Below are 16,665 nucleotides of genomic sequence, written 5' to 3'. Positions count from 1 at the left end.
ATGAATTTGTTCATATTATTGTATCAAAAACATCTAATAATGCTCTATGATGTGAGTTTTTATCATAAAAGGTCAAGGAAGCTTTAACCACATCCAAGTTTCTTAGAGGCAGGGGCAGATGGAAATAGAGACCAAGGAGGTCACAGGACCACCAAGTCCGAAAAATATACATGTTAAGGTTTTCTAAGAACCCTCCAAATGCTTGGCACGGAGCTTTTCATGCTTACTAAATGTGTGATGTAATGCATGCTAGGTATATCTCAATGTGTTGCGTCAACAACACTCGACAAATTCTCTCATCACTCATCAGATTGCTTTGTCATATGCTGATATATGTTGTCATGTGCATAACAAGCCCAACAAGCCCACCAAGTCAATAAACTGATTTTTTTTTTTTTTTGCACACTTCACGCTTTATTACTATTAAAAAAATTTGTTTTTAACACTAGAATTCCCAAGGTTCAAATTATGGATTCCCCACTACTTAAAGGTTTCCAAAATAATTAATTGATGCTAAACCCACAAGTACTTTTTTAGTCTTAGTAAAAGTTGATTGGATCCAAATTTTTTTTTCTCAGTGGATGAGCATGTGTAATGTTCATATTTAAATGTCAAATGTTAATGATTTATAGATCGTGTTCCCAAACCCAACCGATAATTATTCTCTATGAGCACTCATCCATCACCACCAACCCTAGCGAATAAAATTTTAGATTCTATATACATGTACAAAGTTACAACCCTGTTGTAAAAAATCTTATAGATAAATAGACAATATACGCTAAAATAAATGAGAAAATTTACATGTAATTAACAGTATTATGATGAGTCCTCCACTTTCTCTCCAAAGTTTAGAACATATCATAAATGGTGTATGAATGAATTCTTTGAACGCAAACTCGTGGTTCATTTCTCTCATGCTAACTTAGTTTTTTAATCATATAATTGTCTAATGCGTTATGTGTCTCAATTTAGTCATTTTGTCACACTTTTGTCCACTTGACGTATATTAAAGCGGTAAAATGATCATTTCATGCAGCATTTACATGACAAAACAAGTTGAAAAGCTGACATATTGATAAGAATGGAATAGGGGAAGAAATTGGATTACCATAAAATTAAAATGAAAGCAAAACAAATGTATACATGGACCACTATTGTAATTTAGACTATATATACGCATTTTTTAGGTGTTTGAATCGGAGAAAACAGTAAGTTGTACAAATAAAGAAAAAAAGTAGATCACATGTCTATTAACGAGATAATTTAGATATGATTTATAAAATATAATCTCTCTAATATTTTTTTTTTTCCGAATATGATCTCTCCAATTAAAAGTTGAAGTAAACTTAAACTTTAGGAGATAGGAAAGGACCCATGAAGGGACAAAGTTGAATGATTGGGTGCCTAACGAAAAAGAGGTTCCAAGTGGTCTTATTCATCACTGATGAGAGAGATATTGTAGTGGGATTGAAATGATTATATTTTGAGTTGATATGTTAGTTACACTACCAACTAATCAATAATAACTGGTGTGCTTTTTTAGTGTAATTTTGATTGCATTGACTGTATACACAAATAATGATTTGTAATTAGTTTACTGAAAAATGAGGCAGGGTGCCCCCTAGGAAGGGGTACACCCCGAGGCCCCCATCAAACGAAAAATGGTTGGTTAATGTTATAGTGGAAATCAAGCACTCTTGTGACCCTTTTATAGGAAGTTCGAGGCTCCCTCACCTCATTTTCCCCTTTCCCCTCTCAGAACACCACCAAACCATAGATAAAAAAAAATTTACTGAAGAATGATGAACTCGTCAATCTAATGACTACAACTGCATTTACACACAATGAGAATTCACATAGAAGCAAAACTACCATAGATTTTGCTAGAATATGTTGCAAACATCGAAATTTCGATGAAATAAATATTCACAAATGCATTAAAGTTTCAACATGTCAGGGCATACATGGTACCCGCTATGTGCCTCATAAATCTTACACATGGAGTGACTCATCAAAATCACATGGGTATTCAAGAAGGACATGTGTCAACATTTGGTTGAAATGAATTATTTGATTTTAATTTAATCAAATCAAATGTTAATTGATTGAGTCAAATCACGAATCGGCCCACAAATCAAGTTCTGGTTCTTTCGTCAATTAATCAAACCCACAATCAAATCCAAATTCATCCGTAGGCAAGGCTTGGAAAGTCTAGACAAAGAAAATGGTTCAGAAAATTATTTACGTCCAGATGACAGTTTTGAAACTCTGAAGCTCTTAAGCTCTCAAATCCCCAAACATTGAAGAGGACTTGGAAAACCCTTCGCGTTCTTCGTCAAACTCGTGAAGAACCACCAAGCACCCCTACATGTGCCGGTTTCTCCATTGCCTACAGCCAAAACCTTGCGGCATCCGTTCATCCAAGATCAAGTCATTGCGACCCTTGGATTAACAACACTACACACCTGACACTTCGGAGATCGAATCAAAGGAAACTTTGTAAACAGAGATTGTAATCCTACATTCAGATTAATACAATACAATTATTTTGTACACATATTCTCTTGTTATTTCCTACAGAATTTTCGTGTTTACATATGTACAATCAAATCTCAAACAAATGTTACTTTTTCATAGAGTTTTTTATTACTTGAAAAAGTAGTGACTTGTGATTGAAAAAAATAATAATAAAAAAGGTACTTGTCCATTTAGCCAACCAATCACGGGACCCGTAATCGCCTAAATGGAAAGGGATCATCTTCGAATCCTTTTCCACCAAATCTACCAAATTCAGGTTTCGGACCATTGAAATTTGATCCAACGGCTACAAACAGGAGGCCCTTTTAAAAGTTATAATAATTGTAGCCACTGAATTAAATTTCAACGATCCGGATTCTGAACTTGATGGATTTGGTGGAAAGGGATCCACTCGGATCCCTTTCCCACCCAAATCATCTTTTGGTAGAGAAAGAAAAGAAGCCTTGTACAATTGATTTGTTAATTTTGTACCTATAATTTCCGAAAATATAGAAATAGAGACGATTATTCGGAAGAGGGAAGAGGGATCTGTTGACTAAAACATCTGCCTACCTTGAGTTGGAAAATAATATTGGGTAATCTTCATAGCGTCTACATCTCTCCTTGTATCGTGACGATGCCATAATAAATAATGATCTTGTGCATTTGTCACAAATCTATTCAATGAGGCTAGAGGGGTTATTTCCACGACCAAATATGAGAGCAGGGAGTAACAGAACCTTGTTATATAGTAAAACAATCTCCTTATTAGCATACAAGTATTATTGAAGTCAATCTCTGCAATTCTTAATCCATAAGAGACGTTAAATACGTGTGCAGCTTTAATATAATCTTACAAGCTTACCTTCATATCTCATGGGCGAGAGTATAATACTGGACTTGCAGAATATAAGGGAAAAAATTTACTTTTACATGTTGCCCTCTAAGGGCAGTTTGGAATTGGTGTGTTTTTTTTTCTTCTTTTTTTTTTTTTATAATTTTTTTAAAAGAGAATTGTTATTAGCACTTCAAATATCTCATTCTACACTCTAAACTTTCTATATTAGGAAAGAAAAATACGCTTGTGAGGAGTGTAGAAAGAGATTTTTGGAGTGCTAATAACACTTCCCAAAAAAAAAACTGCTTATGCTGTGCTTTTTAAAAAAAAAAAAAACTGCTTCTACTATGCTTTAAGAATAATCAGCTGCAAAATAAAGTAGTTGAGCGTTTGATAAATTGTATTTTTTTTTTGTATGAAAAGTAATGTAAAAGCATTTGGTCAATTTTAAAGTAAAAGTGGTATAATGTATATAATAACAAAAATAGACATGATAAGGTGGGTGGTGATGACGACAACAGTGGTGAGGGCAATGGTAAGGGTAGCGACAACAGCGATAGTGACAGTTGTGGTTTTGGTGGCAATGATGGAGGTTGTGTTTATGGTGGTGGTGGTGACAGAAACGATGGTAGTGGCAATTGCGGTTGTGGTGGTTCTAGTAGTGCGTTTGGTTGTCGTGGTGGTTGCTGTGGAGGGTTTAGGGTTTGTAGTGGTAGGTGGTGTTGCTCACTTTGTTCTCCAATAATAAAATGTGTATAGAATAATAAATAATGTTATTTTTTAAATTAAGGGTAATGCTAGGGAGATTAAATTTGTAGACAAAATTTACAAACTAAATGATATGTCACCAATAAGAATGGACACGTTTATCAACTCTTAAATCATAATCTAATTTTCATTTTTCATGTTATTTAGTTTACGATATTTTGTCTATAAATTTAGTCTCTCTAACATTACTCTAAAATTAATGATCGCATTATATGAATTATAAATATTTATTAAAGACTCAGCTGCGCTTTTATTAAAGTGGTTTTCAAAAGCAACTTACATGCTACTTTTAAAATTGTTGTTTGGAAGCCATTCCTTTTAAAATAAGCAGAATATTTTATTTTTTATATTTTTTACTGCTTAATTTTAAAGTGAAATAGATTTTGGTGGAAAAAAAAAAGAAAATGTCACGCTCCAATCCCGACATACATCCAGAATTGACACATGACGTCACCAAAAATCCGTATCTATCATATTCACCTACGAGATATGGGCAAGCACAACTCAATAATCGAATCACATAGTTATTTTTCGTATGCTTTATGGCTGCATCTAACCTCCTCGTTAGACTGCCTACGTACTCTAAACAGGGATCAAGCCATTCGTAGTTCGTCATGCACAATAATTGACATATAACACAGTCCGATTAAGTCAAAAGGTATAAGATTTCTCATTCAATCAATAGAACTTGACAAGCATGAAAATGCTAGACACAAGGTTACATAACAACCCATCTGGAAATCATGATTTCCCCTCCATCAATATATAGGCCATTAGGTCACAACATGATACCGCAATTCACAACATATATCATTTCAAAGAACCAACGATGTACAATACCATTCTCGAGCCACGTTTATCAACAAGTCTAATTATAACAATAACAAAGATATCCAACATAACAATCCCACATGACGATTAACATTTCCACTTCATCCATCAAATAAATCATCACGTTCCCACATAAATTCGCGTTTCATAGCGTGTAACATATTTAAGAATCAACAAAGTACATATTATTCTTTAGAAATATTAATCAACTAAAATACTCATGATAACTCCACTCATATCCAATGTCATTCCATAATCACAACAATCAATAACACATACCACAAGTCGAAGTGCAAGGCTAGAGCAACACAATTCAGTTGAAGACTACATTTTTGGAAAAGGGGATTTTGGACCACCCACCGAACCAAGGCTCCAAAGGGGATTCCGGACCATCACTCAACGAAATCCAAACAGAACTCAGTTCCAATCCACCTAAATTGAACAGAAGTCCAAGAAACATAACAACGGCTCGAAGGAACAAGACATGATTCAAGTTACCCAATTCACGAAACTCAACGAAACGAAGCAATATTGAGTAAAATCCACATCACAATGGGTCATCGGTCATTTACTAGACCTCACATCTCCCAAGCAATTCAATATGCGTTTCAATCACATGTCACAACCATTTTCAATACACAAGTCAAATCACATTTCACTTCATCATGCTAATCACTATACTTCCAACATTATATTTCAATATATAGCTTATAACATATCAAGGAATCACAAAGTACAATATTAACATTTAATTACGTTAATCAATCAGTGATATAACATATCATTTCACGAATTAATTAAAGAACTCTACATAATTCCCAATTTGGGTTAAGAATAATAACATGGTAATTCTAATTTATTTTCACAATATCTATTGTGGGTAATTCCCATCTACTCGAATTTAGGATTCTAAGATCACCTTACAGAATGAACAAGGGCAAGGATTCCGGACCACTCAACGGAATCCAACAACATTGAGTTCCGGACCACTCAACGGAACCAAAATATCAAGCGGTTTCTCATAATCTACCCAGACCTGTCATATGTAAAGTCAATGCCAATATTATGGAATTGGTGCACTGGCAATTCAGGCACTCAGATAAACTAAGAGGCTCGGGTGAGGGACAATAAAATAAGCAAGTGATACAATAATAAACCCAGCCATCAATCATAATTTATAAACCTTGAATATAAATCTTTCATAGGAAATCAATACCAAACTTTTGAAAACTCCGAGGGAGGCACCCAGACATCCAAAAGTTCATTTCAAACGACCATAACATCTCACACCTATATTCACATACACACAATGAAAGTAGAATTAGGCGACACTGTTCATCCAAAGCCTACACTTTGCAACCATCTCAAACTAAACTCCATGAACTAAGGTGGATACAATCCCGGACCATCACTCAACGGGATCGCGGAGTAAGAGGGATTTCGGACCATCACTCAACGGAACCCAAACCAAGATACGATTCCGGACCGTCACTCAACAGAATCGCGGAATGAAGTAGGAAGGATTCCGGACCATCACTCAACGGAATCCAAACCAGGATACGATTCCGGACCATCACTCAACGGAATCGCGGAGTAGAATGTGTAACACCACTCGATAAAACAAGACATGGATGAAGTTACTCAAGATACAAAGACTCAATGAAACGAGAATGAATAATGACACGAGGGTTGAAACATGTTTCGAAGCAACGAACCCCATAACAATGGATTAATGGTCCACTACTAGCTCTCGCATTTCATCACATCAATCCAATGATACAATACAAACCATAATTCCAATCCACAAGTCAAATCATACTTACTGAAATTAGATCACTGGCCAGAAATAAAATAACACTTCAATAGAATTCATATTTAATTAACATGGGTCTATGGCGTATGTATACATACTTCACATTTCAATATGCAATTCGAATCACTTTCCCACAAATATTACCCATCCATAATCAAACCACATTTAATAAAAATAGATCGATGGCCAATTATAAAATAATCACATTTTAATAGCTTAGTTTGGTTAGTTATGTGTGCTACTTGTATTTATACTCTTGGTTGTACTTTTGTGTTCCGATTAGGCTCTTCAAAGGAACAAAATTAATATTATCTAAAGAAAGTACACTGATTATGGAATCTACCACTCAAATAATATCACTCAATTAGTAGTAAAGAAGATTAGAAAGGAATCTGGAAAAGAAAATAGGTGTGGCGAAAAAAGTACTCTACTTCTCCACACAATCTGCAGAAAACAGCACTATTAGACCAAGTTTAGGTTCCCTTTGGAACATTCCAAACTAAACCAAATCATGTGATATTATATGGGTTTTGAAGCTTGTGTTCTGTACTTTAAAAGCATACAAAGTTTGTAGAAAACGGAGCTCTAAATTGGAAGTTATGCCAAAAGGAAAAACGGAGTCTTGAAACTGGAAACCCAATTTTCTGCTGCTGTTTGGCAGCCCGCGACCCAAACTTAAAGAAGGTTTTGATCAACCAAAACTCAACGAAATTGAGTGAAAACAATTGGGTTACGATCATGAGCATATGTACTTTCAACACACTAAAAATTTTCTCCAAAGGAGCATATAAAGGCCTAGAAATTAAGAGCCAAAGAAGGCTACTCGAAACTTGAGTTTTCTTTGCAAAGAAGTCAATTTTCTGTAACTTACGTAACAACCCACTTCCAATTCATATAACAAATCCCAAAATACTTCCAGATAGTCCAGAAGTCATGTACACAACATCCAAAACTAACATGACTCAAAATTAACAAGAAATTGACCTTTTGAACCAAACCCTTGATCAAGAAATTTGATCTACACACCCAACAATTGAATCTTTGGAAACCAAGTTAGACATAGGTTCACATGGTCACTAGAAGGTATTTAAAACCTAGACAACACTCGTGAACGATCCCACGCACCGCCACACGCGGTGGAAGTCAAGATGGAGGGTTTACAAACCCCGAATTTCAACATTAACTAGAGGAGCTCAAATTTATGTGGTAGCTAGAGCTCAACAAGGGAAACACTTTTCACAACTAGGCCGACGATAAATTCTAACCGAAAATCGTCCAATTTCACCGGAGAAAACCGGATTTCTAGGTGTTCTAAACATCCAACTCTAAAACGAATACGAAAGCACAAACTAAGCATACCCACTTGAAGATTACGAAGAGTAGATGAAGTTTCATACCTCACTCAAAGGAAATCGTTGCTGGAATCGCCGGAAAAAATGATAAAACCGCCGGAACAGTCGTGGACTTTGCGACCTTGAGCTGCAAAGATGGAAAAGAAATGGGGAAATCTAAAATCACAGAAATATAGGGCTCGTCAAGAGCTTTCCATGGACACCAAGATCATCCAAAACGGAGCTCGGATGAAAAAGATACAATCGGGTCAAGTTTGGTGGGTTTATTGATCAATTTCCCCTAAAAACGGGTTAGGCAGCTCTTCCCCCCCTTTTTCCGAAAAACTCTCTCCCTTTTCCTGGAGGTTTCCCTCCCACTTAAATTATAGCAATTTGGTAATATTACCAAAATGCCATCAACTTTAAACGACTCTAATTTCTCCGTTCGGGCTCGGAAATAAGATCTGTTTACTCCTACGCGCTCATGGAATCGAACTCTACCTAACCAATTTAAGAGTTGACCGAAAAGGTCGAGAGAAATTAGAAATGACTAAAGTACCCCTCACTTCGTTTTCTTAAATTTGAAGAAATAAAGAACTAATTCCAATCAAATCTTCGAAATACGTCAACAATAAAATAAAATAATAATTTTGGGGACGGGATATCACAGAAAAAAACCCCAAACTAGACGTAAATATAGTCGTGCAACTGCAACCCATGATTTAGAGGACAAAAACTGCAGTGGCTGTAATTAAAAGTAACAAATTTTACTCTCCAAAACATACCTATTCTTAGTAGTTTTTTTTTTTTTTTGGATGAATATCAATTCTTAGTTACCTAAGTAAAAAAGTTAAAAGTTAAAAAATTACCCCAAATTAGGTTAATTAAAAACTCTGCTTTAAGATCCCAGAAACTTTTAAAGACACCTACCCACCACAATCACACACTTTCCAAGAAAAAAAAAAAAAAAAAACACAAAAAAACCTTCCAGCTTCCATGGCTTCCTCCTCCATCAAGGCCATCTCCTCCTCCGCCTTCACCGCCTCCCCTACGCCGTCTCAAACCAAACCAACACCGTCCATACCCTACCTTCTTTCCTTCCTCCGCGCCACCTCCCGCCCCATCTGCTTAAAACTCTCCCGTTCTCGTTCCCATAATTCGCATTTCCATTCTTTTCTCATAACCAACGTTCTAAAAAAAGCCGAGTCATCTTCCGACACATATATTTCCAAGTCCTTCCAGCTTCCCAATCCAAGGTCCTCAGATTCAACTCCGACCGTCCTGGTCACCGAAAAACTCGGAGAAGCCGGTCTTGAAGTCCTACGTGGCTTTGGCAACTTGGAGTGCGCGTACAACCTCTCCCCTGAGGAGCTCTGCGCCAAGATCTCGACATGCGACGCTTTGATTGTTCGGAGCGGCACGAAGGTGACCAGGCAGGTGTTTGAGGCCGCCAAAGGGAGGTTGAAGGTGGTGGGAAGAGCTGGTGTGGGGATAGACAATGTGGATCTGCAGGCGGCTACGGAGTTTGGATGCTTGGTCGTTAATGCGCCCACGGCAAACACCGTGGCCGCAGCAGAGCACGGGATTGCTCTGCTCACTGCCATGTCACGAAATGTTGCACAAGCTGATGCTTCCATCAAAGCTGGTAATTAACACATTTAATTTTTGTTGTTATATGACTTTTTTTTTTTTTTTTTTGTCAAGTATCTGCAAATTACACGTATTAGGCAAGCACAGATTTTGGTAGGCCAACTATTTGGGTTCATTATTGGATTTGAGAAGTGAAAAGAAAATCACTTATCCGTGAATTTTTAGCAACAAGGAAAATTCTAAATTTGTAGATTTAACTTTCAATTAACATAGATCAAGAGTTTTTGTGTTAGGGATATTTTATTAGAAGATATTCATAATTTGTCTATGTATTGTCACTTGAAGATAGGTTCTCTTGTCGTAATTTGTCTATATATTGTCACTTAAAGATAAGTTCTCTTGTCGTAATTTTTCTATGTATTGTTATTCGAGGATAGGTTCCTTTCAGGATCAAAAATCTAAGCTAAAAGATAGACTTGATGGGTTTATTTTCTCACATGAGGAAAATAATTTGTGAAAAGTAAACATTGTTGGCTTAAAGTTCTGCTGATTTGATGTCACATGACATGCCGGGGTCGGGTTTCCGCTTTCGTACTTTTTCAAACTCTTTGTATTTAGTGGGTGTGCATTGAATTTATACGCCATCCGTCGCTTTCTGGGTAGAAATATGATTGTCCTACTCAACAAGTGAACAAACACGACTCTGTATATCTATATATTTGCATATACATAATTTGAATGGGTGTTCAAAAAAAAAAAAAAATTTGAATGGATGATGTTCAACCGACACATTCCAGAGGTAGGTGCACGTGCTTCACATGTGAGCATGGCATGCAGGAACAATTTTATTCCAAAGTAGAACAGGAATCAAATTCTATCAGGTATAGTTTTCTCTGCTAATAGCTAGGAATGAAGGGACCCCTTTTGATTATCAAAGACATAGATGACTGGTTGAGGTTCTGAGGAAATCTAGCACTGTTAATGTACCCTGACAGAATTTGATCGGGATTCTAATTGAGAAATGATTTCCGCACTCCCGTTTTAATTTCCATGCGCTCTTTAGTTTCTTCTGATTTTGGACTGAATAAATCAAAGGAGAATTACAGGTTGGAAACAGGAGGATAAATGTAGAAGTAAAAATGTTTGAGTATGATTGTTTCCGGACTAAACATATTGAATGATGAAAAAGCCTTAATTCCAATTACCATAATTTGTCAGATCATTAAATTTCGCTAATTTTGTTCGTTAAATCGATCGTAGAGAATTTTAGTTGACACATATTGTTTTAGTTTTGAGCCTTTCAAGAACACGTTGACACACTTCCTTTGCGCAAGTGTTTGGATGGACTGCATATTTCCTTTGAAGTTTTACTGCTATATCCTGCAGATAATGCTAAATTTAGTGCCGGATTTTTGCAGGAAAGTGGCAACGAAACAAGTACGTTGGCGTCTCTCTGGTTGGGAAGACATTGGCAGTAATGGGATTTGGAAAAGTTGGATCCGAAGTTGCTAGACGTGCGAAAGGCTTGGGAATGCACGTTATTTCGCATGATCCTTATGCCCCGGCTGACAGAGCACGCGCTGTTGGTGTGGAATTGGTCTCTTTTGAGCAGGCAATTGGCACTGCAGATTTCATCTCACTGCATATGCCTCTGACTCCTACTACATCAAAGGTGTTGAACGACAACACATTCGCGCAGATGAAGAAGGGAGTCCGTATCATTAATGTTGCCCGGGGTGGAGTCATTGATGAAGATGCACTAGTGAGAGCTCTTGATAATGGAATTGTTGCTCAGGTATGATCCTCTAATTTATGTCAAAGCTGACCATGTTGAACATAGACTGTATAAGCATGTTTTCGAGGCACAAAGTAATTTTTGCACACCACTTTTCTCCTTCTTCATTATTCTATTGAGGGAGAAACAACATTAGTATTGTTTTCATGCATGCTAAACTAGTGGTTATGTTTGTTACATTGTTTCGAACAGGCTGCCCTTGATGTGTTCGCAGAGGAGCCTCCATCCAAAGATAGCAAGCTAGTGCAACACGAGAATGTCACAGTCACACCTCATCTAGGAGCTAGCACAAAGGAAGCACAGGCACGTTTAATTTCTCTGATACTGATCAAAACTTTATCGAATGATATATCTTACATCCTTTAACTCATCGAATTCTGCACGAAATGTAATATTTTCAGGAAGGTGTTGCCATTGAAATAGCCGAGGCTGTAGTTGGAGCATTGAAAGGTGAACTTTCTGCAACTGCTGTCAACGCTCCGATGGTCCCTCCTGAGGTATGTTTGTTTATTAATAGAAGAGGAATAGCAAGATTCGCATAAGATTAGTTAAGCTCACAAATTTTTCATGTTCTCAGGTTCTGGCTGAGTTGTCTCCTTATGTTGTGCTAGCCGAGAAGCTAGGGAAGTTGGCTGTACAATTAGTAGCAGGAGGGAGTGGGATCACATCTGTGAGGGTGGTTTACAAAACAGCTCGCGACCCTGATGACTTGGATACCAGGCTTCTCAGGGCCATGATCACTAAAGGCATCATCGAACCAATATCTGCCTCGTTTATCAATCTAGTCAATGCAGATTTCGTTGCAAAGGATAAAGGTTTACGCATAACCGAGGAAAGGGTAGCTATAGACTCATCCCCTGAGTTCCCCGTCGCTTCAATCCAGGTACACATTACCAATGTGGAGTCCAAATTCGCAAGTTGTGTTTCCAAAAATGGAAACATAAGCATTGAGGGGAAAGTAAAATATGGAAAGCCCCATCTGACATTGTTGGGATCGTTTGGCGTGGACGTGAGCCTCGAGGGCAATCTCATTCTGTGCCGGCAGGTGGATCAGCCAGGCATGATTGGGCAGGTGGGGAACATACTTGGGACTGAGAATGTGAATGTGAACTTTATGAGTGTGGGAAGAACTATTCAGAAGAAGGCCATAATGGCGATTGGAGTGGATGAGGAACCGAAAGAGGAGTTGCTAAATAAAATTGGAAAGGTGCCTGATATCGAAGAGTTTGTGTTCCTTAAGCTATAGTGAAAAACTAACGAGAAGGCTTCTGGTGCAGAAAAAAAAATCACTGTTGGCTTAAGTTGTGTTCTTCAGCAGTAAACAAAGAGGCCGGCCAGCTCTGCGTGTCCCTGGCTGCGCCGTGAATTTAGTTTAGATGGTAATGTATTCCGCGCCAGCATATATGATATGCCAGAAGCCGGGGTATCAGAATTGTTGTTTTAGTTAGTTTTCGCAATTCTTTACCCGCATTCTGCGAATCTTATCGCTGTTGTTGTTGTTGGATTATTGTCAGTGCTGGTGTAGTAGCAAAAGTAATTCTTCTGCTAGTATGTGAACTTATTTGTTTGTGTTGAAAAATTGACGATATGTGTGCAGTGGAATAAATGAAATAAGACACAATATTTACGAGGTTGTGTGACTGAAGTATGCCTTCGGGGCAACTATGATGCTTTCATTTATAATTTGTAATAATAGGAGTACAAAGATAACTCTATCTATTCTCTTATCTTTTCTTCCTCTCTTTCTTTCCTCTTCCTTCCATATGTTGTTTTTCTTTCTTCATTTGCTCCTTTGCTTTATAGGCAAAGCTTAAGTGTTACAACTCTCCCCCTTGGATGGCTATAAATCTTCGATTAACTCGTTAAAATTTTGATTTGTTTTGGATGATCTCCTAATGAGTATCTCCCCCTGATTTCAAATTTTTTAGGCTATGCGTGTCAATGCAATATTTGAACTTTTGTGGGCTCATCGTTGATCATTCTGCTTTAGTCTCTTGTATAGCAGAAGTGGTGTGCAACTTTTGTCTTTGAATGATCCTTCAAAACATTGCTTCTCCGCGACTCATCCATGCTTGGTAGCTTCAGTGTAAAGAGCCAACATCATATCAATTGTTCTGAGGTATTGCTGAGGAAATCTAAGACCTAACAACAGTTAAAGATGACTACTCAAGAGTAATGCACAGGTTTGTGGCTTTATTCCAAGGACACCAATTGTCTTCGCCTTCTGGAGTTTTACCAAGTACTGAGGCTCCAAATAATCAACCTTCAGTGCCTTTTCTTTTTGGAGTTTTGCCAAATACTAAGGCTCCACATGATTTGTCTCTAGTGCCTCCTCCTTCTGCGGTTTTGCCAAGTACTTGAGGTTTCACATGATCTGTCTCTAGTATCTCCTCCTTATGGGGTTCTACCAAGTAATGTATAAAAATCTCCTCCATTATGCCTGAAAACTTTTATTCCATCTTGTTAGATATAGAAACCCATGAAAATTTCTGGTTCCATAATCAATAAATAAATAAGGAAATGATGAAATATTATAGTTCTAAGAATATAAATCAATGAACCTTTTAATGGATAACAATAATGTTGTGCTAAATACAATAAAGCATATACTTCATTAAAAAGTGGTATTTCTGGATCAAATATCAATTCATCTTTACCCTCATGAAGATAAATGATCATTCTTAGTGTCTAAATATTGGTTAATCATTTGAGGATTCAACTCATAATCTTCAATCCATATGGTTCTTTAATATCATAAACATCATGGATAAGATTTGTATTGACATATTGTTTGATTTGCAGCTCAAGACAATATTCATTTCAACACTTTATAATCTTTCTAGACTTTTCAGGAGTTTCAATCTAATATCATCAACTCTTGCAAGAGATTTTTGTATGTTGCAACAATATCATAATGAAAGTACTCACTAAGGCAATTTATACCATTCATTGGTATTGAGTACATAATTTATGTTTTACCCTTCCAAGACTTTCTTCAAGCAATTTAAATCCTTCAAAGACTTTTTACACTTCATGACCAATTATCCTTTGAAATTTATACATAGCAACTTTCTCCCATGTATACTTAAGGGAATTTACTAACGGAGATATGATCTGGGCAACTCACAATCCTTCGTATATAATGCATGAGACATCAAAATTCTCATGTTCATGGATTGTCTTTCTGGGATGTGTATCTATGCGGCGATTGTTATGCTTTGGAAATGCAATAGTTTAGTACTGTCATATTCTTTTTCTTTCGAAGGATTGAATCTTTTGAGTTTGAGGGTCTGTCACGCTTCATGTGTGCAACAGATAAATCATTTGTTGCCACATTATTTTGTCCAACAGGGACATCAATTCTTGCAGGCACATTTGCAGCTAGTATATGTGATTTTATCACTTCGTTGCATCATTAAATGCATCTAGCATTTGATTGACAATACTTTGAAGATGAACAATTATTCTCACTTCATTTTCACATTGATTGCTTTGTGAATAAAAATAAGACAAAGTAGGTACATCCCAAGACAATTCTTGTCATTCTTCTGGAACGGTATGTTCTCCTCCAAACAGCGGGAAAACTGTCTTATAAAAATGACAGTCTGCAAACCGCGTGGTAAACATATCCCCAGTCAAGGGTTCTAAATATTAAATGATAGATGGTGAATCAAATCCAACAAAAATTCTCAGTTTGTGTTGAGGCCTCATTTTAGTACGTTGCGGCAGTGCAATAAGCATATAGAAAACACAACAAAAAACTCGTAAATGTCTAATGTTTGGCTGATGCCCAAATACTAGTTGTACTGAGAAGTATTAATGGTTAGTAACAGGTCTCAATCGAACTAATTATGCATCATGTAAAATGGTATGTCCCCATGTAGAAACTAACAATTTCGTTTTCATGAGTAAAGCGCAAGTAATCAATTTTATCTGCTTAATAAATGCCTCTGCCAAATTATTTTGAGTATAAACATAAGGAACATGGTGTTCAACATCAATGCCCAGTGACATGCAATAATCATAAAAAATTTGAGATGTAAACTCTCCAGCAAATATACATGGATTATATCAGTATTTACATGAATCAAGGAACTTCTGGTCCTTATTTAATAGTCTGTGGACTGAGAGTCTTATGACCTTTATTATAATTAAGTTGTGGCACTGTGGCACTACGGCACTTCAACTTACTGTACTCATCAAGGAACTCAATGTTCGATCTTGAGGATCAAAGAACTTCATGCCTAGTCTTTTTATATAATGATGATCAAGGAAGTTTAGGTCCAATCTTTTTACATGATAGAACTTCGGGTTCAATCATTTTATATGATGAGGATTAAGAAACTGCAAGCTGTGATCTAATCAAGGAACTTCGAGTCTTGTATATACTCGTCATAACAAAAAAAGTATAACAAATAAATTAAAGCAATAAGCGGTAATTCTAGTCACGGTAAATAAATTGCTTTAAATAATAAAGCTAGTGACAATGACTTTTTTTATTTCTTTTTTTTTTTTTTTTAGAAACAAGAAAATATATTAAAGAGAAAACCCTCGAGTACAATTGTTCCTTACAAAATCACACTGAAAAGCATGAAAAGCAAATGAAGGAATACAATGGTCCCAAATATGATAATCAGTAATAAGAAGGGCTTGGCGAGCGAAGGCATTCGCCACAAAATTAGCCTCTCTAAAAATATGTTTCTAGTCAATGCAATCAAAACTGGTCGCCGTCCACTTGATATCTTCAATAATAGGAACCAGATTCCATGGCGTTGCACCTCGGTCCAACACTGACTAAATGACCAACTGAAGTCACCTTCAACCATAATCTTAGTATAGCCCTTCCTTTGAGCAAAAAGAAGGCCCTCTTTGAGAGCCCTATTCTCCACTTTAGAAGTAGTAGCACCATCCAGATTCAAGATGCCACCTCTAATAAACTGCCCATTATAATTCCTTAAGATAAATCTCGCCGCCGCCTTGTCCCCAGCCACTGAACTGTCAAAATTTAACTTAACAAAACTCTTATTCAGCGGATGCTATTTAACAATTGTGGAAATATCATCACTATTTCTTCTCAAACCTTTACCATTGGCTTTAAGATATCGCTCACCCATAGATATAGCCAATAACTTAGATCTTGCATGGATGGGCAAAACATTTCTGAACACCATATTATTAC

General features: G+C 36.7%; 1 protein-coding gene and 1 long non-coding RNA gene across 2 annotated transcripts; one reads left to right on the top strand and one right to left on the bottom strand.

Annotated features, from left to right (window-relative positions):
- Nucleotides 1–4,915: 4,915 nt before the first annotated feature.
- Nucleotides 4,916–8,658, bottom strand: LOC125480882. Its single transcript, XR_007261157.1, has 2 exons — nucleotides 8,168–8,658; nucleotides 4,916–5,389 (listed from the first exon to the last, which is right to left on the bottom strand). It is a non-coding gene; the product is annotated as an uncharacterized LOC125480882 (long non-coding RNA).
- A 361-nt stretch (nucleotides 8,659–9,019) lies between these two features.
- On the top strand, nucleotides 9,020–13,116 carry LOC103931738 (D-3-phosphoglycerate dehydrogenase 2, chloroplastic). The gene is made up of 5 exons (XM_009341258.3): nucleotides 9,020–9,746; nucleotides 11,110–11,486; nucleotides 11,679–11,789; nucleotides 11,888–11,983; nucleotides 12,064–13,116. Exons 1-5 carry the CDS (start codon nucleotides 9,098–9,100, stop codon nucleotides 12,730–12,732), a joined length of 1,902 nt encoding a protein of 633 aa, XP_009339533.2. The 5' UTR covers nucleotides 9,020–9,097; the 3' UTR covers nucleotides 12,733–13,116.
- The last annotated feature ends 3,549 nt before the right edge of the window (nucleotides 13,117–16,665 follow it).

The sequence above is a fragment of a genome, unplaced genomic scaffold (assembly GCF_019419815.1).
Source record: "Pyrus x bretschneideri cultivar Hongxiangsu unplaced genomic scaffold, Pyrus_bretschneideri_v1 Contig37, whole genome shotgun sequence".
Lineage (NCBI taxonomy): Eukaryota > Viridiplantae > Streptophyta > Magnoliopsida > Rosales > Rosaceae > Pyrus > Pyrus x bretschneideri.
Note: the sequence above shows the minus strand (reverse complement) of the source record. Positions and strands in the feature narration are given on the sequence as shown.

What these genes read in the sequence shown, in the direction of transcription:
- LOC103931738 (XM_009341258.3), top strand. Translation starts at nt 9,098, where the DNA reads ATGGCTTCCTCCTCCATCAAGGCCATCTCCTCCTCCGCCTTCACCGCC. An exon ending in ATAATGGAATTGTTGCTCAG is followed by an intron (nt 11,487 to 11,678) that starts GTATGATCCTCT and finishes TGTTTCGAACAG; the next exon opens with GCTGCCCTTGATGTGTTCGC. An exon ending in CTCCGATGGTCCCTCCTGAG is followed by an intron (nt 11,984 to 12,063) that starts GTATGTTTGTTT and finishes TCATGTTCTCAG; the next exon opens with GTTCTGGCTGAGTTGTCTCC.